This window comes from Haliaeetus albicilla, chromosome 16 (assembly GCF_947461875.1).
Source record: "Haliaeetus albicilla chromosome 16, bHalAlb1.1, whole genome shotgun sequence".
NCBI lineage: Eukaryota > Metazoa > Chordata > Aves > Accipitriformes > Accipitridae > Haliaeetus > Haliaeetus albicilla.
Window position 1 is genome coordinate 30,762,940 of NC_091498.1, and position 24,111 is coordinate 30,787,050.

General features: G+C 40.0%; 1 protein-coding gene and 1 long non-coding RNA gene across 2 annotated transcripts in view; both read right to left on the reverse strand.

The window, feature by feature from the left end:
* Nucleotides 1–5,853, reverse strand: part of ABTB2 (ankyrin repeat and BTB domain containing 2) — a 135,839-nt gene extending 129,986 nt beyond the window's left edge. Inside the window, exon 1 of the mRNA XM_069804170.1 lies at nt 4,550–5,853. Within this exon, the coding sequence (XP_069660271.1) occupies nt 4,550–5,414 (865 nt within the window). The 5' untranslated portion in view covers nt 5,415–5,853. The remainder of the gene's footprint in view (nt 1–4,549) is intronic.
* A 7,736-nt stretch (nt 5,854–13,589) lies between these two features.
* On the reverse strand, nt 13,590–23,595 carry LOC138689476 (uncharacterized). The gene is made up of 4 exons (XR_011328301.1): nt 23,468–23,595; nt 22,160–22,350; nt 19,066–19,142; nt 13,590–15,879 (listed from the first exon to the last, which is right to left on the reverse strand). It is a non-coding gene; the product is annotated as an uncharacterized lncRNA (long non-coding RNA).
* Between the last annotated feature and the right edge of the window lie 516 nt (nt 23,596–24,111).

The window sequence follows — 24,111 nt, forward strand, 5'->3', positions numbered from 1 at the left end:
TGTGCGTAGGTCTATGATATTCCTGCCCGGGAATCCCCAGTAAGCAATGTTGCTTCAAATACTGCTTCAGATATGATGACACAGAAGACAGAGGTGTGTGTTTGATTTTTTTTTTTTTTTTTAAACGAATTGCAAATCACCCGTGGTACTGCTGTACTAGCCTTGTATTTCTACTCAGTGTAGTTTATAGATTGCATTTGCAGCTCTATTCCCCAAAATGCACCCTTCCAACATGCATTTTTTCCTGAATAGTTGCAAAGCTGATAGCTTATTAAAATTGATGAGGCGTTTTACAAGCATACCAGTTTGTTCAGTTCAGATAACAAAAGGACATTCTATTTATTGAAATGTCATTAAATTATTTTTTTTTCCATGCTGGATTTCAGTACAGTACCATGACTATACTGAAATAAAAGTTATTTCAGACCATTTTGATAACTATAAAAAGGAATTTTTATAATGCCATAGCTCTAAAAATCCTCAAGGTTAAAATCAGCTATAATTTTTAACCTATATTAGTGCAGTGAGAAATATAAAAGAAAATGGGGTTAGTTAGCGATACTAAATCCAAAGTCCATGCTTGATGCTTGGTAGGGTGTGCCACAGTGTTTAGTATCAGAGAGTAGAAAATTCATCCCTGATCTAATTTTATTGAGTCCAAATCATTCCCTCCCTCCCTCCCTCCATGAGGAAAGGTTACATGTTTCTCCCCTCAACCCCTTTCTAAGAAAAAGACACAATTAGAGCTTATTTCAGACTCTGTTTCTACTGCTCATCAGCTGAGCAAACCAACAGGCTAATTTGTGGATTAGTTCCTCCACAGAGAACTTCAAGTGTTTCAGCTAAAAGATACGTGAAGAAACAGTGTTATCAAGTTAAATACCTCCCCACCCCACCCCCCTTTTTTTTTTTTTTTTTGAAAAAACATCTGTCAACACATATCTACAGAACACCAGGATGTGCTGATGCATTAAATAGCACAGCAGGTGTATTGGCTGTCACAGGCATGTTCAGCTATAACCATGTAGTTAAGTACAACATAAGTGCTGTAGTTAATAGGACAATAATATTAAAATGTATTTGCAGTGCTGACAGTTCAGATTCTAATGAACCATGCACCAGTCAAACATAGGAACATCAAGTAAAAGAATCACACTTCCAAGGCAAGTTCATATTTCTCCTCATCTCCCAACAAACATTTTAAATGAGCAGATGCTAATATTCCAAATCAGCATGTCTCAAAATCCCTGTGAAACTATCAGATGCATTCTCTACTTTAGCTGTATCAAATCAATGCATTTCATATACCCCCATGTAATTAAAAACAGAAAATAAACCATTAATTCCAGTTTACACAACTTTTTTTTTTTTTTTTACACCTTCCAGTAGCTATGTTGTTTAGTAGATGCTTATCATTTTTGCTGCTTTTGTTTAATTTTCTTTCTGGCTTGCGTTGCGTTTTTTTTTTTTTTTTTGCAACATTCCACCTAGACTCTGCCTAAAAAGACTTCACCTTTGGAGGCATTAACACATCCAGAGAGCTTTACAGAACTCCTTATGGCCTTAAGCTCAGATGACGTTCCTCCTTCCAAGGCAGAGAGACTGAGTCCCAAGCATGAAGTCAGAACTCACGCTGACAACAGAAAATGTCTCATGGAAGCAGCAAATAGTTGATTAAAGAACAGCCTTCCAGAAATGGCAAATAAATAAGCAAGCCACAGATTATTATGTATTTAAAAATAATATTAAAATTCCCCTTAGGCATTTACATAGTTCTAAACTTTACCCTTCACACACCAGGTGCTGATTAAAACACATTTGTTACAATACAGAATACTACACTTTCAGCCTCCAAAGCCGTAAGAACAGTGACTGGACTATGGTCTTTGCTGGGAGCTTAGTCACTAAAGAAATACAGGTCTAAACCTCAGTCTCTTGAGACTTTATGAAGATTTATGTTATTTACTTACTGTTTCTTAGATTCCAAAGAAGCATATTATCCTGATCTAATAATGAAAATAGTATTCAATAGATCATAATGCCAGAAAGGTCCATTATGATAATCCAGTGCAATCTTCTGCATAGTACGCTGCCATGGATTTCATCCAGAGATTGCAATGCTTGACTGGAGTTAGAACTTAACCTCTAAGTGCTTTTTATCTCTAACATCAAACTCGGTGCTATAAAACAAAACCAACAAACATACGCCAAGTTCGCAACTTACAAGTACTCCATTAAAATGCTCTTACTATAAAAGAAACAAAAATGACAGTAAAGCAAGTTTTCCTGTTCCAGTTATTTTACTGCTTGATCTAGCTCAGATTTAAATTAATGTGAAAGACAAGATCATTTGAAAGCACTGTGGAGAATGATGTGAATAGTCCTAATTTACAATTCCTACAGTGAGAAGAATAAAGAAGTTATTTCAAGCTTTTTTGCATCCATATAAAACCATTTGTGGTCTTACAACTGCAAGAAAAGCCATTTAGAAGATTCACTGACTTGTGTCCGGTAAAATACTAGTGACAGACTGTCACAGGAAATTGCAGGATACCTTCATGTGCAGTTTTATTCAATTTTCAGACTTAAAAAATGCATTCAATTATCGACAGAATTGATCTGAAAGACAGGAACAACAAAAGAAGCAACAGAAGCCAATCCTTCTGTGGCCAGTGACTGCTTGGTATTACACCATACAAGCGTTATCATAACTGACCATTTGGTGGTTTGAATATTTATAAGCATTTCCCTGCAGTCACTCATGTTTCCATTGAACACCAGCTTCCATTCATTCATTGCAATTTTTCCAAGAAGATTTTTCTTCAGAAAAAAAAGCTCCCTGAGGAACTGACTCTTCCTCTCCTTTTTAAACACAGAACCTGTGTAGCAGAAGCACAGAGCAGAGAACAGCTGAAGTGCGTGTTTTACTTTACAGAACAACAATATTTTACTCCAGTTTCCCTAAATAAGGAACAAGAGAGGAAACCGAGTCCTCTTTTTGGACCTGGTGACAAATACTTCCATAGTATACAAAAAATTTATGACAAGTGTTTTGGCAGAGGACAAGATATCCTCATACCTTTATAGTCTTCCATCTAAGAGCTTGTTGTTAAAAAAGTAGATGTCTATGTTTGACTTTTAAAGTTTATGTCTTGTACCAGTGCCAAGAGCACATCCCAAAGGGCTCTTCACATTTATTTCATATGCATTTAGTAACACTGTCAGTGGACAGAGGGCAGACAAAGTGCACAAGAGAGTTTTTGTGAGCACCCTAATAGCAGCCATCCTCTTAGACTGTAATTTGAACCAGGCTGACCCAACGGGGACAGTCACTGCACCTATCTACTAGTGATCTGAATTGCGACATTATTGCTTTGATAAAGGAGAACTGCAGGAAATTGATGCACCCAAGGAGCAGAAGTTGAGTCACCCCTTCTCTGACAAAGTGCTTCATTACTAACATTCACCTAAGGTATATTTTTTCCTCAGAGAAAACCCGCTCCTTTACTTGTCTCTCATTATGAGATAATCTTTTGAAGAGGACCAGTCCACTGGGTTTTATAAAGAGTTAAATCAGAAAGGTATTAGGCATGGAATATCTGACCGTAACAACGAGGCCAGCAAAAGTCATGAAACTGTGTGTGGTACACAGAATAGTTTTCTAAATTGAATGTTTCTCTAAATTTTCCATGGAAAAATATGGTACTCCTCAGTGTGACAATGCAAAATAAACACTGCAGCTTCTTAACAGAACTGTCATGACTTAAGCCTTTCAAATTGCTCCTCAGTCTCATAGGAAGACGCCAACATTCCTCTATCTGCTTATTTGCTTAACTGTTCAAAAAGTCTGCTTTCTAAACAAATTACAGAGGTAAGTACCTTAATGCTATGTTATTCTCATTACTGAGGCACCATCCTACATACTCACTTTGGCAAGCCAAGCACAAGCTCTTGTTTATTGCATGGGTGTAATTACAATACAGGTTTCTGCTAAACTAGAAGGAAGTCCAAGTAACACGTAGTTATAAGTTTTTGCTCAGAAACTGAATGTTACTCCCACAAAGGAAAAAAAAAAAAAATGTTGTTTTCCCTCTCCAGGCTGTATGTGGGAAAAGCATCTTTAAGATGAAACTGCAAGATAACTCACTACAATATAAATTTTGTTTAAAAACAATAGTGGTATTTTCTGAAGAGCAGCTTATAAAGCACATTTCATCTTATGGTTACAGAGAAGAATGTTTACATGCCAGTTACAGTAAAAACGCTCAAAACAGCAGCTGGTAGAAAGTCAGGAGACATTTGTTAGGACAACGGGGCTTGGTTTCCCACAGCCTCCGCACCTTTTATAAACTGGTACGTCTTAAGAATAAAGCCGGATCGTTCTTGCCTGGTAACACCGTCACGTCTGCTTGACGCACACAAAAACCATGACCAAGTTGCAATTCATATGAAAAGAAAAACCAAAAAAAACTCAAGTCCATAGAAACCAACGATTTCACCGTAAAGCTTGCCAGTATGAAGATTAGAAATCATAAAAGCTGGGTCTTACCATTAGCGTTTTTCCCACAGATGAGATGCTCGTAAGGTTGCAACACTCCCCAAAGTTCAGCATCGTTGTTGATAACCATCTCCAGGGTTTCAGCCGAGATCTCCCCTCCTCCACCATCTGGGCTCTGACTTGCCAAAACCCTGGCCTTAATCTCTTCTACAAGGTTTTCCATGCAAGCGGTTAAAGAGATGGCTGCATATTCGTGGATCCTAACTGAGATCCTAGTGTCCACCATCCACCTGAAAAACCTCCCCACTGAGAAGGTGAGGCCGCATCTAGCCGATTTACCTTTCCTCAGTCCGTCTCCAGCACTCATGCTGTAGAGAGAGAGCGCCTTGACAGTCGCCAAGACGCAGCTTTCCGACAACGACCAGCTCTGGATGAGCTTGATGGCGCTTTGCACCTCAAACCTGGTGCACTTGGAGTGCATCACGCTGAGGCGCTGAGCTTCCCTGGAGACCCTGATCAAGGCTCGCCTCAGGAGCTGCGAGAGCCGCCTGACAGCTTCCTGAGAAAAGGTTCTGGCGTTGCCATCTCCCTTCCCTTTTCTGAGAATTCTGCCAATGTCTTCATCAGTCCAAGGGTATTCCTCTAGATCCGGCAGCTTAGGACACTTGGAAAAGATATCTGCAACCTCGGGGTCTTCCGGCAGAACAGTGTTCACGGTATCCCAGCTGTTGTTCCTACTGTTCATCGAGCCCGAGTAATACCACCAGTTGCCTCTGTGCTGAGAAGAGGTGAAGGCTTGGGAGTTGGACTTGGAAGACGAGAGACTAAGGGACCTGCAGGAATCCCCTGCCCCATAACCAGAGTCCAACGTTAAATCCTCCAGGGTCTTCAGAGTAGAGCTGTATATCCCAGCCATAGGAAAGACGGGTTAAGCCAACCGCAAAGACCACGAAAGGTGAGGCTGGCGGGGCGGGGGGGGAGATCCCTCCTGCGCCTACCGAGCCGGAGCCGCCCGCCCCACCGGCGGCGAGGGAGGATTTAGAGCACAGCGGCGAGGAACCGCACGCCGGTTCCGCCGAGGGCCAGCTACCTCCATCCCGCAGGGAGGCTGCCCTCAGCCATCTTCTGCCTGGGGAAGGACGGCTGCGGAGGCAGCCGGCGGTCGAAAGCCGAGTCCCGCCGGGCAGAACCGGACCGGACCGGACCGAGCCGCCAAGTGCCCGGGCAGGTCGCGGGGCCCGCGGACGGCTGAGGCGGCTGAGGCGGGCTCGGCGCGCGAGCCGCTCGGCGGGACACTTGGCGGCGGCTCCGACTCAACTTCTCCGCCGCGGGTCTGCCGGGCTCCCCGCACCGCCGCATGCAAATGACCTGCGAGGAGAAACACCAATCGGCGACGGCGATGGTGATAGTCTCCGCCAGTGAAATCCGAGCTGGGCGGGCAGTATGCAAATAATACCGGTCTGGGAGGGGGGAAGGAGGGGCGAGGACAGCCGGGCAGCGGCGGCGGCTCGCCGGTACCGGGCGACAGCGAGCCCCCTTCGCTGGCCCGAGGGGGCCGCCCGCCCTGGCCAGCTCTCGGGAGCCACGCAGGACCTAAGCCGGGCTCTGCGGCCGTTCCCTGGGGCGAGGGTCGCGCACGCCTGGCCCCGAGAAGGGTCACCGCCTGAGCGGTGGGGCTTCGGGGGGATTGCGCGGGCGACCGCGAAGCCGGTGCGCCGGGCCCTGAAAGGAGCCTTTGTGCGGCGGTTTACACGGCCCTGACCTTGAACCGTGAGCTGGGTACGAAACGGAGGTGGCTGGTTTGGTTCTCCCCTCCCTCCCTCCGCCCCAAAAAAACCATCGTCCTGCCCGGGCCGAGGGCGCCCTCCCTCGGCTGCACCGCGCCGGGACAGCGGGGACGGGGGAAGGCAGGAGAGACCTTATTCCCCCCCGTCAGGTTCTCAAGTTCTTGCAATTCAACTTTTAAATGCAGTTTGCACATCCTTCTACAAGAAGCAAACCGCCCCCCCCCCCCCGGCCAAAGATCACAAGCCCGCTACTATTTACGGCCACCCCAGCCTGAAACCGTCCAGGCAGACGCACAGGGCACGGAGCCCTAAATGAGGTTAGCGGTAGGTGACAAGGATCCGACACGGAGAGCCAAGGTAGCCAAGAGTCCATTTTGTTCATGCTCAGCCTCATTTCGCTCCTCCACACAGGAAACTGCAGCGACTGCGAGGATCTGTCATTTAGCGTATTTCAAGCATTGATTTTTCAACAGCTCTCTTATTTGCAAACATGGCATTTCACTTCTGCTCTCCAAGATACACAGAAGCTCTGTGCTCGTTTTCTCTCTCAAATGATGTTTGATATTTAAAACCTGTGGAAGGAAACTTCAGTCAGGAATTTTGGCACCCACTACCCTTAAACCACTGCTGCAACGACTCGCACGAAGCAGCGGTTCTCTCTGCCTTCCATAGATGGCATCCTGCGCTTAGGACAGCCTGCGCGGTATTTCTTGTGCTCTTGCAGAGTATATGTATTTTCTTCAGTCTTCAACTAAATAGATTCCAATCAAAAATACTGAGCGTCATGTCCTGTTGTCTTTTAGTTGTAGAAGGCCAAAAGGTTTTGCTTGAAGTGGTCTAAATTCGTAACAGCAGGCTGACCGCAACAACACCCGCTTCACAAGGCAACAATGAACACATCAAAGGTTTTGGCTTTTTCTTTTTTGTTAAAACAGTGCCTAGAAAGGTGCATTTAAAAACTCTAGAGGTAAATATTTCACAGTCACACGCATGGAGCAGCAATCTATTCTCAGTGTGCAATGCCTTCCCTTAATGACTACTGGCAATAGAGGAAGCAAAAGGGTGTATTTGCATACAATCTGACCTAGAGCGCAGTGCTTTCATCTGAAGGCTATAGCTAATGAATACTTTGAGCAGATGTTGCTATTGACCACCTATTTGCATGGCTGGCAATTCACTGTTCCACAGATTTTTCTCCTATCTGCAATACAAGAGATTTCCTACTTCAAAAGCATAATGCCTTACGGGATCTTGTTTTCTATTTTTGTACTGTGGTATACATGTTGCTTAGTGTCAATGAAAAAATATATCAGAACAACTATTAGTTATGAATGAAATACTTGAAAAACCCTATCTCTTACTTATGCACTTCTGCTCACAGGATCAAGCAGCTTCTGTTTATACTAAAAGACAAAGTAACAGGGCATACTGACTTCTTACTAGGTTGGCCCTCAGAACTGCTTTTTAAAAATATTACATCTTCTTTTATCTTTCTTAGATCTAAGCCCAATTATAATACAGGTCTTTGCTTTTTCATAGCTTCTCCCCATGAAAGCATGAACATGAAGCATAAGTTGTCCAATAAAACCAGACATAATTCTCTCAAAGTCATTCCAATTTATGTGAAAATCATAACACCTCAGCACTTTGTTTGTGCTCCACTGACAGTTCAGAAATTACCTCACTCGATTGTTATTTTACAGATCAAAGCTAACTCTGCTATTTTGTCATATTTTTCAGGCTTGAGCACTATTTTCAAGAGATTCAAGCCCAGCAAAGACAACACAGCTGACAGTATACATGGTAAATAGGTGCCTGAATGTAAGACAAGGCATTACTGATTCAAAGTACACAGTTTTAAGTCTCATGCATTCAGCGCATTCAGTCAATACACTTCTTTTTAAGACATTATCTTTCCACTCTTACATCTGTATTTAATCCTATATATTAGGTACCATGGACTACTGTAGACTTAACTGACTTTTTGGTAGGTTACCATGTGGTGTCCATCCCTCCTGTCCCTACACGTCCCCACTGCCTCCTCAAAACAAGGGTACTACGAACTATGTCAGTTCCTTGTCCATCTCTCTAAGATCATGCACAGAAACATCTCCTCCTCTGCCCCCCCCACCTCGTGTCTTCACACTGAATTTGATATGAATGGGAAGCATGAAGTAAGACCAAACTCTATCACCTCTTTCTCACTAAAAAGCCTTTATGCTTTGTTTTTTGATGCATCTTTGCAAAAGCCTTCTCTAAAATTCATCCTGTTCTGTCTACATCTTGGGATTCATTTCAATCATAAAAGCAAGCATAAATTGCCACTGAGAATCGCTACATAGCTGGCCAATGGGAAGTTGACATTATTTGGGAAAAATGCAGCTGTGCAAGTGCTTGACATATTTCTACAAATCATTTCTATTCTTTATCACACTTCTCCAATACTCCCACACAGTTTGTTATTCCTACCATTCCAAGTAATTTAACAATACAAAAATCATCTGGCTTAACAGCAGCATCTGCTTTCTTACTTCCCTCATGCAGTGTTTTCTCATTGTCAGGAGTTACACTCTTTTCATTTTTAGAATCTCACATGTAGTATTTCCTTATATGATAACACTTTGCCTGATAAATCCTTCTCTCCTTCTGCTGCAAAGGTATCACCAGCCTTTTCCAAAGGCAAACAAACAGTGGAACACAGAAGCCTCCAAGCATGGAAAGGATACTCCTTACCAAAGATTCAAACCTCAAGCTCCAACACACCCAACAAAAATAAAACCAAAACTGGGATGGGAGGAAGAGGACCAGACCAATAAGGGTTCTCTACTAGAACTTTTCAATTTCACATGCATTACTTATCCGTGACAGAACAAGTTCAGCACATGCTCTGTGCTCTTCAATGTTAATTCACTGTCTGTATCAGAGACTAGAAATAGCCAGTTTTGTAACAGATTTCCAAGGACAGCTAAAAGAATCATGAGAGTGGAAAGAAATCATCAATTTATTTTCTTTATATGAAGAAAAAGAAAATAGTTCACCTTCAGACCGGACGCATATGTTTGTAACGAAGCTATAGACTATGTTATGAAAACTAAGGTACATTTCCAGAAACCAATTACAATACTGGGCTAACACAAAATTGCCAACCCAAATAATCAAGATTACAAGTCATACATCAAAATGCCGATAAAAACAACTTAAAATTCCTTGATTTATAAGGCACAATAAGCATTGGGCTCTTTTTGCATATGTTTCAACTGGGAATCCCATTAGGGATCGCAAATTATTTTCAATAAAGTCAACTTTCTATAGACAGATTTTCTTATAATCATTTATCTCTAAAATTAAAGTGTAAAGAAAGTAGAAGATGTCAGAAGACTTTCAGAAACGTAGGAAAAACAGATAAAGGATATAACAGTGGAAGTCCCATAATAAACAAAAATATAGCACTCTAGAAGCCTCATTTTCCTTCATGTAAAGAGTTCAGATACAAGTGTTATTCTAGCTCTGATAAAATTATGTCAAAGTCTGTAGTGTAAAACTCTAATTTTAAAGTACATCATAATTAATTAGAATTAAAAAGCATCAGCATTCTCTGATACACAAATAGCAACTAGGCAAATAACATCAAACCCATTTAAAATTAACCAATCACTTGTTTGGTTTTTTTTTTTAAAGGAAACATTACAGTCAAAGCAAATGTAAAACCCTATAAACTTAACCTGTATCAAAGACTCCAAATCAATAGCTGGATTAATATTACTTGTTCAAACCACAAAGTTCAGTGTACTCCTAGAAAATAACACTCACATATATGCTATTGAGCAGTATAAACATCCCTTACCACTAGGTCCCATATGAGCTTATTTTACTCACTTGAAGTAAAGAAGACTCAAGCTTTTCCACCAGGAAAAAGAAGAAAAAAATAACACGACTCTCCTCAGCAGAGCACTCAAAAAAAAAAAAAGCTGCTTGAATGGTGCAACCAAAATCCTAAAGTAGTACCTACAGAGCACCTGGCAGAGGAGCCACTTCCAAGCCTTATTTACTGCAGCTGTGGGTGGGGGTGTTAATTAGCCAAAAGGCTCAACAGCTAGCCAGGCTTCTCCATGGGACACGAACTGCTTTTGATAGTTATTGCTAGAAATTGCCTTCTCAAGCTGCTGTCTTTATTTTGAGCACATGCTAATTCTGTTTGTCACTGTAAAATGATGGCATTCAACTACATTTTACATGCAACATTCAGAACTATCTTTTTTACTAAACTGTAGCTCTGTTAATAGTTGCTGCCCAATGTCTGAAAATCAGTCTGAGCCCACACACCAGAAGATGTGGGGGGAAAGTAGAGATGAAGCATGACTACAGCAGGTGAATCACATATTAGGTCTAAATCAAATGCAAAGAGAGATGTTTACTGCAGTTAAGAAAATGCATTTCACATATTTTCAAAGCAAAACTGATGGAGAGATAATGTACATCTGGTGCATTTTCTACAGTACAGCAAAATCCCCATCCAGCAAAGGCCCTCACTTTATTGTCTAACTGGAGTTGAGCGTCCAGTTCAGCAAGTTACCAAACACTCACTGCTGACCTCACCAACTACCAAATAATAATGGAGGTACCAGCTGTATCTTCTCAGCTGAAGAGATCTTTTTCCAACATGTACTAAGTCAGCTTCTTCCCCCATTCATTCTGTGCAGAATGGCCTTTTCAAAGGTTACAATACTTACATTTCAGAATGTGTTAATTGGTAATTCATAGGTAAATTTACTTGACAGCACTAATTAAAATTTAAAATAAGACAGAATCTCATGAACATATAATTTCAGGCCAAGCCTTTGTTCTTCAAAATCCTCAGAAATACTACTATTCCTTGTGTAAACTTTTCAGGTAGTTAGAACTCACTGAAATCTTCTACAGAGAGTACACTGAAGAAATCTTCAGGCTTGTTGCTGATAAATGGCAATCTTACCATCTCCCTGTCTTGGTTTTATCTGTGATTAGCATAGGCTAAAACTAAGTTTTGCTATTAACACTTCCACAGAAACACTCCTGCCTAACAAATCCTGCCTACTTTTTTTCTACTCTACTAGTTAGTCTAATAAAAGACATTGCCTGTCCTTACATAACTTGCCTTAATGATATTCTTAGACTGTCAATTAAAATAGAATTTCTATTTTAAAAGATCACTCTACGTTTTTTTTTTCAGTAAGGCAAGTTTGCTTAGCATAGGAAATCAACACAGATTAGCTTTACTGTTATTTGTTATGACAGATAAGGTACTACTACTCAAAATTATTCTAACTATCATGACTAATAGTGACTGTTAAGCAAGACCATTTAAAAAATTTTAATTGCTGAAGATTTTATACATCAGCCTGCTTCTGACACACATTTTCAGATATGAAAAGCATAAGAAACATTAAAAAAACACCTTTCTACTTTCAAAAGCTGCCTTTTGTAGTAGATATAATTAGAGAGATAAGGAACTAGGAATGAAATCTCTGTGCACACGTACATCAGATTCCCAAGATGAACAAAAAAGTGATTTACTGCTGCTGCTATATAGACAGCTTAACTGGCCAGCTTTGGCTGTACTGTGCTCTCCAGAAGTCAAAGTAACTAGCTAGAAACCGGTCAGCCTCACCTTTATCCTTGGGAAGGGGATGGAACAAATAATCCTGGAAACCATTTGCAAACACATTAAGGACAAAAAAGTGATTTAGAGTAGTCAGCTTTGATTTATGAAAGGGAAATGATGCCTGACTAACCCGACAGCCTTCTGTGATGAAATCACTAGCATGATGGATGAGGGAGGAGCAGTTGATATTGTTTATCTTCACTTCAGCAAGGCTTTCGACACACCCTCCTGTAACATCCTCATTGGCAAATTGATAAATTATGCCCTAGATAAGTGGTCAGGGAGGTAGACTGAAAGCTGCCTAAGCTGCCTGAGCTGCCAGGCTTAAGGGGTTGTGATCAGCATCACCAAGTTGAACTGAAAGCCAGGTGGCAAGTTTACGGGTGACAAAAAAATGGGAGGGGTGATTGATACAGCAGGTGTTGCTATTCAGAGAGTCCTCGAACAGGCTGAAGAAATTGTCAAACAGGAAATCTCATGAAGTTCAACAAAGGTAAGCACCAAGTTCTGCATTTAGGGAGGAATAACCCCATGCATTGTTACGTGCTGGGGGCCGACAAGTTGGAAAACAACTTTGCATAAAAAGACCTTGGAGTCCTGGTGGAAAACAAGTTGAACATGAGCTAGCAGTACATCCTTGTGGCAAAGAAGGCCAACAGCATCCTGGACTGTGTTAGGAAAAGCATTGCCAGCGGGTGGAGAGAGGTGATCCTTCTCTCTACTCAGCACTGATGAGACAGACACATCTGGAGCGCTGACTCCAGTTCTGGGCTCTCCAGTGCAACAGAGACATGGACATACTGGAGCTGGTCCAGCAAAGGGACATAAAGATGACTAAGGGACTGGAGTTTTTGTCGTTTAATGAGAGGCTGAGAGATCTGGGAGTGTTCAGCCTTGAGAAGGTGAGAGAGTATCTTTCTGTATAAATACTCAGATGGAGGCAGAGTAAAGAAGACAGCTAGGCTCCTCCCAGTGGTGCCCAGTGAAAGAACAAGAACTAGCAATAGGCCCTAACTGAAATACAAAAAATTTCATTTAAACATTAAAAACACCCCAACTTTTTACCGTGAGGGTGGTAAAACACTGCAGTGGGTTGGCCAGGGAGGTTGTGGAGTCTCCATCCTTGGACATATTCAAAACCCAACCGGACATAGTCCTGGACAACCTGCTTTAGCTGACCCTGCTTTGAGGTGCCCTCCAAACTCAACAATTCCGTGATTCTATGAATCCTGCTCTTCACACTGTGAAGGACACCTAGATGAACCCTTTTCGACACAACTTCCCCTTTCCAAAGTCAGGTCCTCTGCCTACGTTTGGAATCCCTCTCCTCACTAGTGTTTCTAACACTGCTGCTGAATCCTCTTATCTTTAAACATTTCCAGTTAAATTAGGTTTCAGTCTCTCTTAATTCAGCACACATTTTATAGGTGAAGACATCTTTAAATCAAACACTTTCCAAGAATGAAAGTAGTATTGAAGATATTTCCTACACTTGTTAGGTGTAGGAAATAGCCTCCTTCTTCAGTAGCAGTTTCACATATAACACATTTTGATATAGGAAAAGCAAGCTAATCTTGGAAATAACTAATGAGATTTCACCTAATTTAAAATGTAATCCTCAACAAACATTGAAAATTTCTGTCCAGAAATTTGCAGTGTATGAAGACAAGGTGGTATAAAAATACTTTTTAGTTTTAAATGCACCAGACAACTGAACAAGTGTTACAGTAGGCCTTATCTGGGAAGACTATGGAACTACAAAAATTATGGATCTACATCTGATTCTTTTGTCCTATGAATAACACAATAAAATGATTGTGATGACAAAGGGTGGAGAAAGCTGTCAGAATGAGAAAGACTGGCATCTGAAAAATGCATTGAATTCCTGGATGATAACTTGGTACAAGATCAGACTTTCTGAATCGCTAGCAGCGAGGCCTTACCAGTGAGGGTTGGTGGGGGGAATCGTATTATACTGACTGGAATCAGATCAAATGAAGGGGATAGAGTATTTGCTTCATCACATGACATTACTCAAGGCAAGTGGTGTACTGAAACTTACTGAGGCCTATTTTTCCACCACTTTTCTTCTTATTTCAGCTCTTACTCTTAATTAAAATTTTACAGTGCCTGCGTTTTCCTTCTTACGCAGGGATGAAACAACTAGAACATTCCTGGAGTCATTAGACATTACCAAAATAGCTGCAAATAATGATGTTGTTCTTCAGCATTGAACAGCTATTAATTTATAACATCCAAAATTACAGCAGGATAAACTTCCCTAGTCAGCTAGATATCTAGCTCTGATATAACACCAGGTCTGACAAGTCTATATATGATTAGCTGCCAGGGTAAAATAATTCTTTGGAGGCACCTGCAGTAGTCTCATTTATCTGGTCATGGGGTCACATGTCATGTTTTCACTACTTTATCACATATGTGTGGAAACCTGCTACAGTCCCATGTGCCAGAATACTCACATATTTGGATGAACTTCATGTCAAAATTACACTTATTACTATAGCCATTCACTGGCTGTAATATTAACCTGTCTCATGAGGCACTTGATAGAGCAAATTACACATAGAGATTGCAACGGATGTGTGTCATGCTTCCTGGCACGTGTGTACCGAAGTAATGTCCATGTCCTCAACTCTCTCTTATTAGCCAGTAATACAGTATTGACAATAACATTATCAAGAGTCAACCACTATGATCACAGAGTCAATGGAAAGAATAACCATACAGACATTTATAGTTAAATATTGTATTTTTCATAATCAGTCAGGAAACTGTCAGGAAATCAAATAAAGTATTATTCTCTAACACTGCTATAAAGTGCATGCCCCAGAGCGTATCAGTCCATGCTGAGAATAGTGGTTATATACAATGGCTGAATGGCATAATGCTGAAAAGAATTGAAGACAAACGATAGGGGAAATGCAGAGGCAAAACCCAAGTCTTAAAAACGTCTTCTACCTTGTCTGGAATCATTCAGAGCCGTAGGACAACAGCTGTGGTATTTATTGTGATACTGACATACACCAGTCTAGCAACAGCTTCTGTGCTGATACAGGATCTTATACCACAAGGTTCTTACCAGCCCTCACAAGGGCTACTACTCCATCACAGTCTATACAGGCCGTGTGCACAAATTCTGCTTTCCCCTGGTTGTGCTTAGTCAGAGCTTAATTTTCCCAAGGAATACCACACTTTGTAGGATTAGGCAGCTTTGCTGGATCACAGTAACCCACTGACTCCCTCTTGAGGCTGCCTGTACAGAAATACAGCAACAACACTACTTAAACTGCTCCAGGATGTCTATCAAATGTGTAGTAATGCAATTCACTGCAAAATGAAGAATGCTCAGGGGAAAGATGAACACCAGCTTTCCCATTGCTGTGTGAACAACTGCTGTTTGACACACCTCATGTAGTGGGGGTGCATGTGAAGACTGATGAGGCACTGCACATGTGGCACAGTTTCAAACACAGCACGTTCTATGATATGGCACTATCAGCACAAGGTGTCTTGCCTCACAGAGTGATTAACAAGTGCGCAACACCTTGCATACATAACTGCTTAGAATAGTTGCAGGATTGCCCAGCGTAACATCTGAAGTGCATGATAGAGAAGCCAATGACTTTCTATTTATAAAACTAGAAATGGAGATCTGCTTTCTTTCCTTATCCCGAGCATAAAGCCTCTGGAAGCGGGAGCACCCCTTTCTGTTCACAATGTATTGGCAAGACAGACACAGCATAGTGCACTGACACCTGCTTCACAAAGACAAAACCTGCAATTTTGCATGAGGAGGAGGTTTAAACTGAAGTCATTTGCAGATCATGTTCCCAGAGCAGCTCCTGACGAGGTGGCCCATCATGACAAGGTGTCAGGCCTACCGACCTAGGCATCTCTCTGTGCAGCAACATGTCCTCAGCAAGAAAATGCAACTGCAAGAAAAAGGAAGGAAAAAGGAAGTGAGACGGGGACAGGAAAACAGAGTGAGGATAAAAATCAAGCTGATGCATATTGTGAGAAGTGTAATGTGGTAGCGGAACTTTGCTGCTGTATTTTTCTAACCTGCCCTCAGTGAGGAGTGAATCAAAAACTTTGTGACGCTTCAGGTGCCTCATTTTGAATTGGAATATGCCTTTGAGATGATTAGCAGTGTACATTCCTGTCTGCTGTGGAGCTGGTACACATTACGCCTTCCACTCTCAATGAATTGTTTCTACCACAGTGTCCTACCAGGCCTCCTGTGGTCACTGTTGGTTAACTCGTGGGTGTTCAGCTACCTTGGATGCCTACTGTAAAAGGAGTAAACCAGCATTCCCTATGCTTTGTGAGCACATCTGTCACCATGTACACAGTATTCCACTCAGAAACAGAAATCCTAGGCTGAAACTTAATGAGAGAAGGCATGCTTGTGTTAAGTTGTCCTGTTTCTGTCTGTGTTTTGAGACTGCCCTATACCAAAAGGTCAGTAGTGCCTACCCTGTCTTACACTGTATACTCTGTAATGCCTCAAGTATTCTCCCTCCCATCCTTGCTAGGGTGCCACATGTGGCCTAGGGTGACAGCCCCATGGGAAGATATCTTCTGCAATTAGGAACCTCAGAAAGGACTTGGATAGGAAATACACATTTTCTGAGCAGATCAGAAAAAGTAGTGCTCCCTGGGTACAAACCCCATTCCACCCGTACTTCCTATGGAATCAGCATCAACAACATGCTGGAATGCAGTTTATAAAATTACGTGACATCATCCTGGTGAAGGGATAGTCATCACACCTCCTATCTTTTCCTATTGATGGGCAATACATCATGACAAGGTGTCAGGCCTACCGACCTAGGGGGCAATACATGCATGGGAATGTACAGATGCTTGTCAGAGCCATTTCTTGCCAGGCGATGCATGCATCCTACTGTGTTTAATGCAGTCACATGCTCTCCTTCATGTATATTCTGCTTTCATTTTCTGAAACTTAAAATGGCCCTGCTCACCACTGTTGACAGAATTCAGGAACGTCAAGCTGTCCTAAGACCTGCTAGCAGTGTGCTAGGCTGATGGTGCTGGAAGTGACACCTCCAGTCTAGGCCATCTTCAGGTATAACAGAGCTATGCCCACGTTTTCTCATGAACCCAAGCCAAAACGCTATTAAACTTTGATGGCTTTGTGTTCAGACTTACTGGGTTGTTTTTCCGGTTATCCTGAGCAGTGACAAGGTTGCCCAGCAACCCTCCAGAAAGCCATACCGCTTAGGCTAGGTGTGGTACAGTCTAGCATGGAATAAGGCAGGGTATGAAGCAGACCAGAGTATGGTGCCTCCTGGGATGGCACTGGAGGACAGTCTGGCAGAGGTAGTCAGTCTTTTGTGCAGTGGCCTCCACGCTGTCTTTACAATTGTCTTTTAGACACACCAGGGCTTCATCAGCAAGGGCCCTAGTACGTTCAATCCAGAGAGACCTCAGGAGTTAACAAAGTATACAGCTTAGACCATGGAGGTCCGGGCCAAGGAGTGAGAGAGCTATGCGAGGGGACAGTGCAGATGTATCCAGGAAATCCTCAGTACCACAAAGGACCTAGTAGCTAGAGTAGTCATCTGGCACACATGGCTCATTTTAAGGCTTGTCTAAATCTAGCATTGGAACTTGATTCTTCCCATACTCCATGAAACTCTTTTAGCCACCATTCGCTGTTCTGGTTTGGTAGTGAATCAATAATAACATACTGAGTCAGCACAGCAGCAAGGGCAAGCAAGAGAGACAGACAGCTGAAGTACTATCACAATAGTACTCATCTGGAATGTAGGGGGAGAAAAGGTCAAACACATTTGTGGGAAAAACTACAATGAATCAGTACTTCCAGTAACAAAATAATTACTAAAAGAATGCCAAACATGTTAAAATAAGGGGGAAGAAAAACACAATGAAACACCTTCACTTGCAGAATTCTCTCTGCACTAACAACTTCTTATCTTTTTACTTTGTGACCCTTAATTTTCTTTTTTCTGATTTCTCTGATAAACTCAAGAGATTTTAGGCATTTCCAGTGTACGCTAGAAAGCCTTGCCTACCTGCACATAAACCTAGAATAGAATTTTATAAATTTTTCAGTTTGATACTTCATATTGTTTAAATACCTCAGAGCCTGTATCTTATAATGCTGATTTAGTAAATAAGTGATTGCCCAAAATTAGGCTGAAATTTTAATAAAATTATATCTAAAATTTATAAGGCATATGTGAAAAGTGCTATATAACTCACCTAGCATGCAAATATTGGCATTTTTATGAAAAACAAAATGGAAAACAAAGCTTTGTAACACTAGTAGGACACTGAAACATCAAAGTTTGAGACAGAGGTAAAAATCTTTGTTTCTCTCTCAAAGATTCTGTGACACAAAGAAATCTTTTTACTCTACATCACATCATAACAGCACAGTAACTAGTATTCATCACCAAATTATATTGCCCACATTCAAAATTTTAAGAAACCTTCTTCAATGAGAAGATTTAATCTCAGTATGTTGGAGCAGGATTTTGTAGTTTGACACTTACTGACCAAGTGAGTGTACTAATTAATGAAAACTTTCTGAGTTTGTATGACAGTCAAAAGTACCTTACATAATGCACTGTTCATACTTTTGCAGTATGCTTTTTCCTGGTTTTTATGTGAATGAACAATATTTTACCATCTCACTATTCTTGTGAAGGTGCTGAATGTGTATACCACCATGTTTTTGCTACAGCAGGAGAGCATGCATACTTCCAACCCCAAAAGTAAAATCATGTGAAAAACAGTAGGGAAACAATCACATAATAAGGTTCCGAAACTCATTGTCAGTTCAGTACATGCACACGTAGCTGAGTTATTAATTAGTGCTATTGGCTCAAGAACCACCTAGTCAACACATAGCCTTAATAAACATAACACTGTCCACCTTCTTATATACCTAATTCCAGTTATGACACAGGGCTGCTTGTTATCATATAACCGAGGAATATTTTTCCAACAAGGAGACTGTTGACACAGGCCAATTTGTTATTGCTGCTCAGGATGAAATGTATGCTGTAAGTAATGGGTAGATAATTACCAACTCGTTTTTTTCCACCTACGTCATTGGGAAGGCATACCTGTGACACATCATCTGTAATGGAAGTATCACAGTGCTATATAATGTTCTATGCATAGCACATCTCAGTAACTGGTCCTGAAAAAAATATAAGAATAGTCTGTATGATTCAGTAAAAGAAGGGCTGGTGCCAGGATTATGAAGTATGGGATCCATCAGCGCTCAATAAAATGATGAATCAGAGATGTATCAGAGGTTGACAAAATAAATACATTAAATGAAGAATGGAGGGTGGATGTCATATGATAAGTCATTAGAACTGGATCACAACAAAAACCTCCTCATTCACATGCATTAAAATACAGGGGGACAGACCAAGGTCTATCTCCAATCCATAGGAGAATACTCGGCAATTAACTTTCAAGTACAACGGAGCCTTTTGTCAATAGGATATATTGGTTACAATCCCTGTGGCTGGTAAGCAGGAAAAGGAGCAAAAACATCAATACTGAAGAAGATGGTGAAAAGCTACTGGAATCTGTCATGCAGACAGAAAATTAAGATACCTCAACCTTCTGTATCTTGAAACCTATTTTCAGATTTCAGGCAAATGTATGAATAGCAATACCAAACAGAAGAGGTATTAGCACACTGTAAAAAACAAATAAAGAACCCCCCTACCCTATTAACAACAAAAGAAAAGAAAAAAAAATGTTAACCTCCTCAGGCAAATAATATGATAACCAGAGGACTATTGAAAAATATTTGTTTTCACTGTTGGTGAATTGAAAGTAGTTGGTGGTCAAATTTGGCCTATTTTACACAGTTGGTATCACACAGTACTCTTTCTTGTAGCTGTAAAAAATTATCAAACATTTTTAGACTAGAAGTATTAAAAAAAAAGAAGGCAGCATATGCAGTGAAAAATGTGTATTCCTCTTAAAATAGTTTAAAAGTCCACATTATGAATCCAGAACCAACTGTGCTGTTCAAACACAGAACAAACACTGCTTTTAATCCAACAAAAATAGGAAATGCATATAAACAAAGCTGGATAGGAATGCTGATAGGTCACTGTAGATCTGTTTAGAAGGTTTTAGCGTGTTTAGAAGTTTGATGGTTGGTAAGTTATGATCTGTATTTCAATTTCATCCCTACATCATAAGTTTCCTGGCAATGTAAATGGCTTATAAACCTCCTGTAAATATCTTGTAAATGGCCAGCCAGGGTGCAGGGGACAATTAGTAGCTAGAAAGAAACATATCAATATAATTAACCTGGTAACTTAATGTCAACCTCCAGAAAAAAAACCAACAAACTAATAATTTGTTGCAGTTTCCAGATAAGTTTCACCACTTCTTGGCTGTCATGAAACAGCCAAATTTTGTGCTGGTATGTGAAAATAACTGTTATCTCTTCCAGCAACTTTTATAAAGCAGGCACACATTTTAAAACCATAGCTCTCCATACATGTAAAAAACAGAGAATTTTTAGGATGTCTGAAATTGATCCTAATGTCTAACTAAATGCTGTAACAACTACTGTAGTTATGGAATTATTTTGCTTTTTTAAAATATATTAGATGCTTCCATAATTTCAGCTTACCTATTTGAGGCAAGAAATTTTCTATGAACAGAAAACCTTAGAAAAATGAGGTCAAATGTACAGAAGAGAACTTTGGCTTTAAGAATCGCCATACCTGCACACACAGAAAAAATGCTGCTCTGTTTATGTTCCACGCACCTACCTGTGGTCAAAAGAGTCAAGGGCTTATGCAGGCCTTTTATTCTACTTCAGCAGAAATCAGAAGTAGCCCCTGGCAATTCCATAAGACTTAAACAAAATAATGGCCATCTTTGCAAGCTATAATGATATATAACTAGTCAGTGTGAAAACCTGCTTTTATCAGAATGACTAGAACAACAACTCAGATGCTGCCATTACACAAGACAGCTGGGGCAAAGGGCATCAGCAAGCTGCTGGCCATATGGCAGGCACTGTGGTGAACCAATTATTCCAGGCTAAAAGAGCTATTTTGTATTTATCTAATATGCTACTAACAGTGCTGTATTTCACTCAGACTGTGCCCCTTGCTTCTCTGAATCTCATAAGACCACGGAATTTTTTGTATTCTTTCTTATTGTCAAAATTAAGGTATGTAAGCAGATGGTATACAGACTTTTTGCCAGTATTCCATCCTTATATGCCTCCTATTATGATGTAAAATATACTGAGAATGACAGCTACTTAAAGTGGAAAAAAAAGGCTAAAATATTCACACCAAAATAAAAACAGATTTTCAAAGATAGTGAGAACCTACAATTCCTATCAATTCAAACAATACTAATTAGTGTGCTAGCACCCTATGATTAATTATTCCCTTGGTTCTATTTGTGACCATCTCAAGGGACAAACCTCAAGCCTTACATCTATTGCTGTTATTCCTCTTAAACAGGCCAACTAAAGAGACAGCCACAATTCTTCTTCAGTAATAAAGCAGATTTTAAAAACTGCATTTATTTCACAATTCATTGAAAGTATCTTAAAAAAATCTGTGTTACATTCAGCTTCTGTTAATCTGCTAGTTTAAAGACAATGAAAATGAATCAGTGATGAGCTAGCTTCCATTAAATATTTTAAAGTGTATTTGTATTTTCAGGACAAAAAAGTGAAGAAGAAAACATACTAAACTACATGTGGATTATAAGCATGTTAAACTTAGAAAATATGATTATCTTAATAGAATCCTGGCAGGCAATCGCTGCACTGGGAATTTGCAACAATTACCTGCAGGTGTTTCCATGGGAAACTGATCCATCAAGTCAGCACACTAGATTATTATATATGTAAAATGCTTACTGATACTCTAGCATACAAGTATCACATGTACCTATTACGATTGTCACATGCATTGTAAGTCTTTGATGTATCTCTGCTTGCAGAGCGTCACATCTTTCACAATTTACTTAAATAGAAAAAGATCAATCCAGCTTGCTTTAGATCCTAAACATTACTTAGATGCCTAACTTAAATCTCTCAGGTTTGAGGGTTTTGACTTAGTGACTGGATCATGTATGGAGAATTTCTAGCTACTTGCCTATTGGTTTCAAAGATAGTGACGTTTTCTGGTTTTGTACCTTACGAATGCAACATACCTTCTTCTTTGTCCTTTCTTGTTTCCCAGCGTTCACATTTGCCACGGTTACAGCAAATCCATCTCGTTTGTTGCCATTCCACTAGCTGGTTTGTTTGGGTTTTTTCCCCCATAAGCTTCCTATGATCACATTGTTGTCTCTTCGAGTCATAACCATGATATTATATTCATAGCAAAATTCAGAAATCACTGCTGTAAAGAACAATGTGTGATCAGATGACAAATTTTAACATTGTTTTAGTACCAAAACTAACTGAAAGTTGAGTTATGAACCATGCCCAATTTCATCATTACTGGTGCTATTAACCTTACAACCTAAATGTCAGGCATATATGCAAGCTCTTTTGTTCACTTCACATTCTGTAGACCTTTAACAATCCCACTTGCAGCATGGAATTCTATGTTTTAATCTAAAATATTACAGGGATATTTTTCAGCACAGCATTAAACTGCTCTTTCTTCTGCTTACAGATCATAGAACATATATAATGGGCAAACAAATTCTGTTCATACATCCAAGTAGCAGCTTCAGTTTAGTTCATTTGATTGGCATATTAATGAATTGTATGAATAATCTCTGTATATCAGTCTAAAGCCATACTGATGCATTTAGCTACAGACATATATCTAAAATTTTCAAATGCATGTATCTAATTTTTACTGGCGATGAAATAATAGCCTGATTTTCCAGTCCTGCTGGGCAGCCAACATTTTTAATTGCATTTAACTTTCTGAAAATTCAATTGGTTTGAAAAACCAGTTCATTCAGGAGTCTCTTCTTTCTACAAAATTAGAACATACAAAATGACCTCTGTTGTATGTATCAAGGTATCTTTTGGCTCAAGCATCTATATTTATACATGCAAACATACAGCAAGCCAATTAAGCACTTGACTAATTTAAAGCACATGTGACTAAGTCATACTGGATGGTTGACCCATTTAAAAGCTTAAGAGCTTCTGATTCTAACAACAGAAAAAAATATTGCTGTGTCTAGCTTTAAATCTTTTCTTATGCAGAATGAAGCATTAATGGGCAAAATCATGTTTCAAAATAGAGGCCTTATTAACTGCTGTTAGGTAAATGCTTCAGACAATGCTGCTAATAATACAGAGAACAAATGCAGAAAAACATTCATAAGCTTAATTATTGGTGCTCTAGCTTGAAAGAAAATCAAATAAGAGCAAATGCATTAACAAAAGAAAATTGTATTTATATGATGTGAAATAATTTTAATAATGTAGTTTCTAGGAATAAAAATACAAATCTGAGATATCCAGAACGCTAAATACATGTTTGAATACTTTACCACCTGAGAAGTGCTGCATTTCTTATTCTATTATTGTTCCTCTTTCAGTTATGTCAAGAAGTATATTGCAGCTGTCTTTCCAGCACTAAATACAAAACAAAACTTCTTGATGATGGTGATCAGGAGCACTCTCTATGAAAATTAATAAATTATTGCAAAACATGAATATAGATGAATGAAATTCTCTTTTTGGTAAAGATACTGCAAAATTTATTTTACTCTAGGACTGGTGTATCCATTGACATTTGCTAACCACATACACTATTAAAGTTTGAAGACATGTCTGCTCCAGAATCACTGAAGTCTTTATCATCTATGGAGAATGAAAGAAGCAGAGGAAAAGAAAAACTTGTTGTTTGAAACATATAAACTATTATTATTCTAACACACTTTTCTATCTCTGAGGTTAGTCTTTTTCTCTAGTGGTTTAAATAAAGACCTTGCCCTAATAACTACAGCAGAGGATGGTGGAAAATTTCAAACACAAAAAAGAGGTTTCCTATCTGCCTTTTCCTGATTTTCTTCTGCATGTGTTTTCTCAGAAGTCCACGTTTTCTCTCTGCTATGCATCTCAGTGTCTCACGCCGTCAGCTGACAGCCCAGTATACATGGGCTATTTTCCATAAAAGCCAGCTTTTACTTCC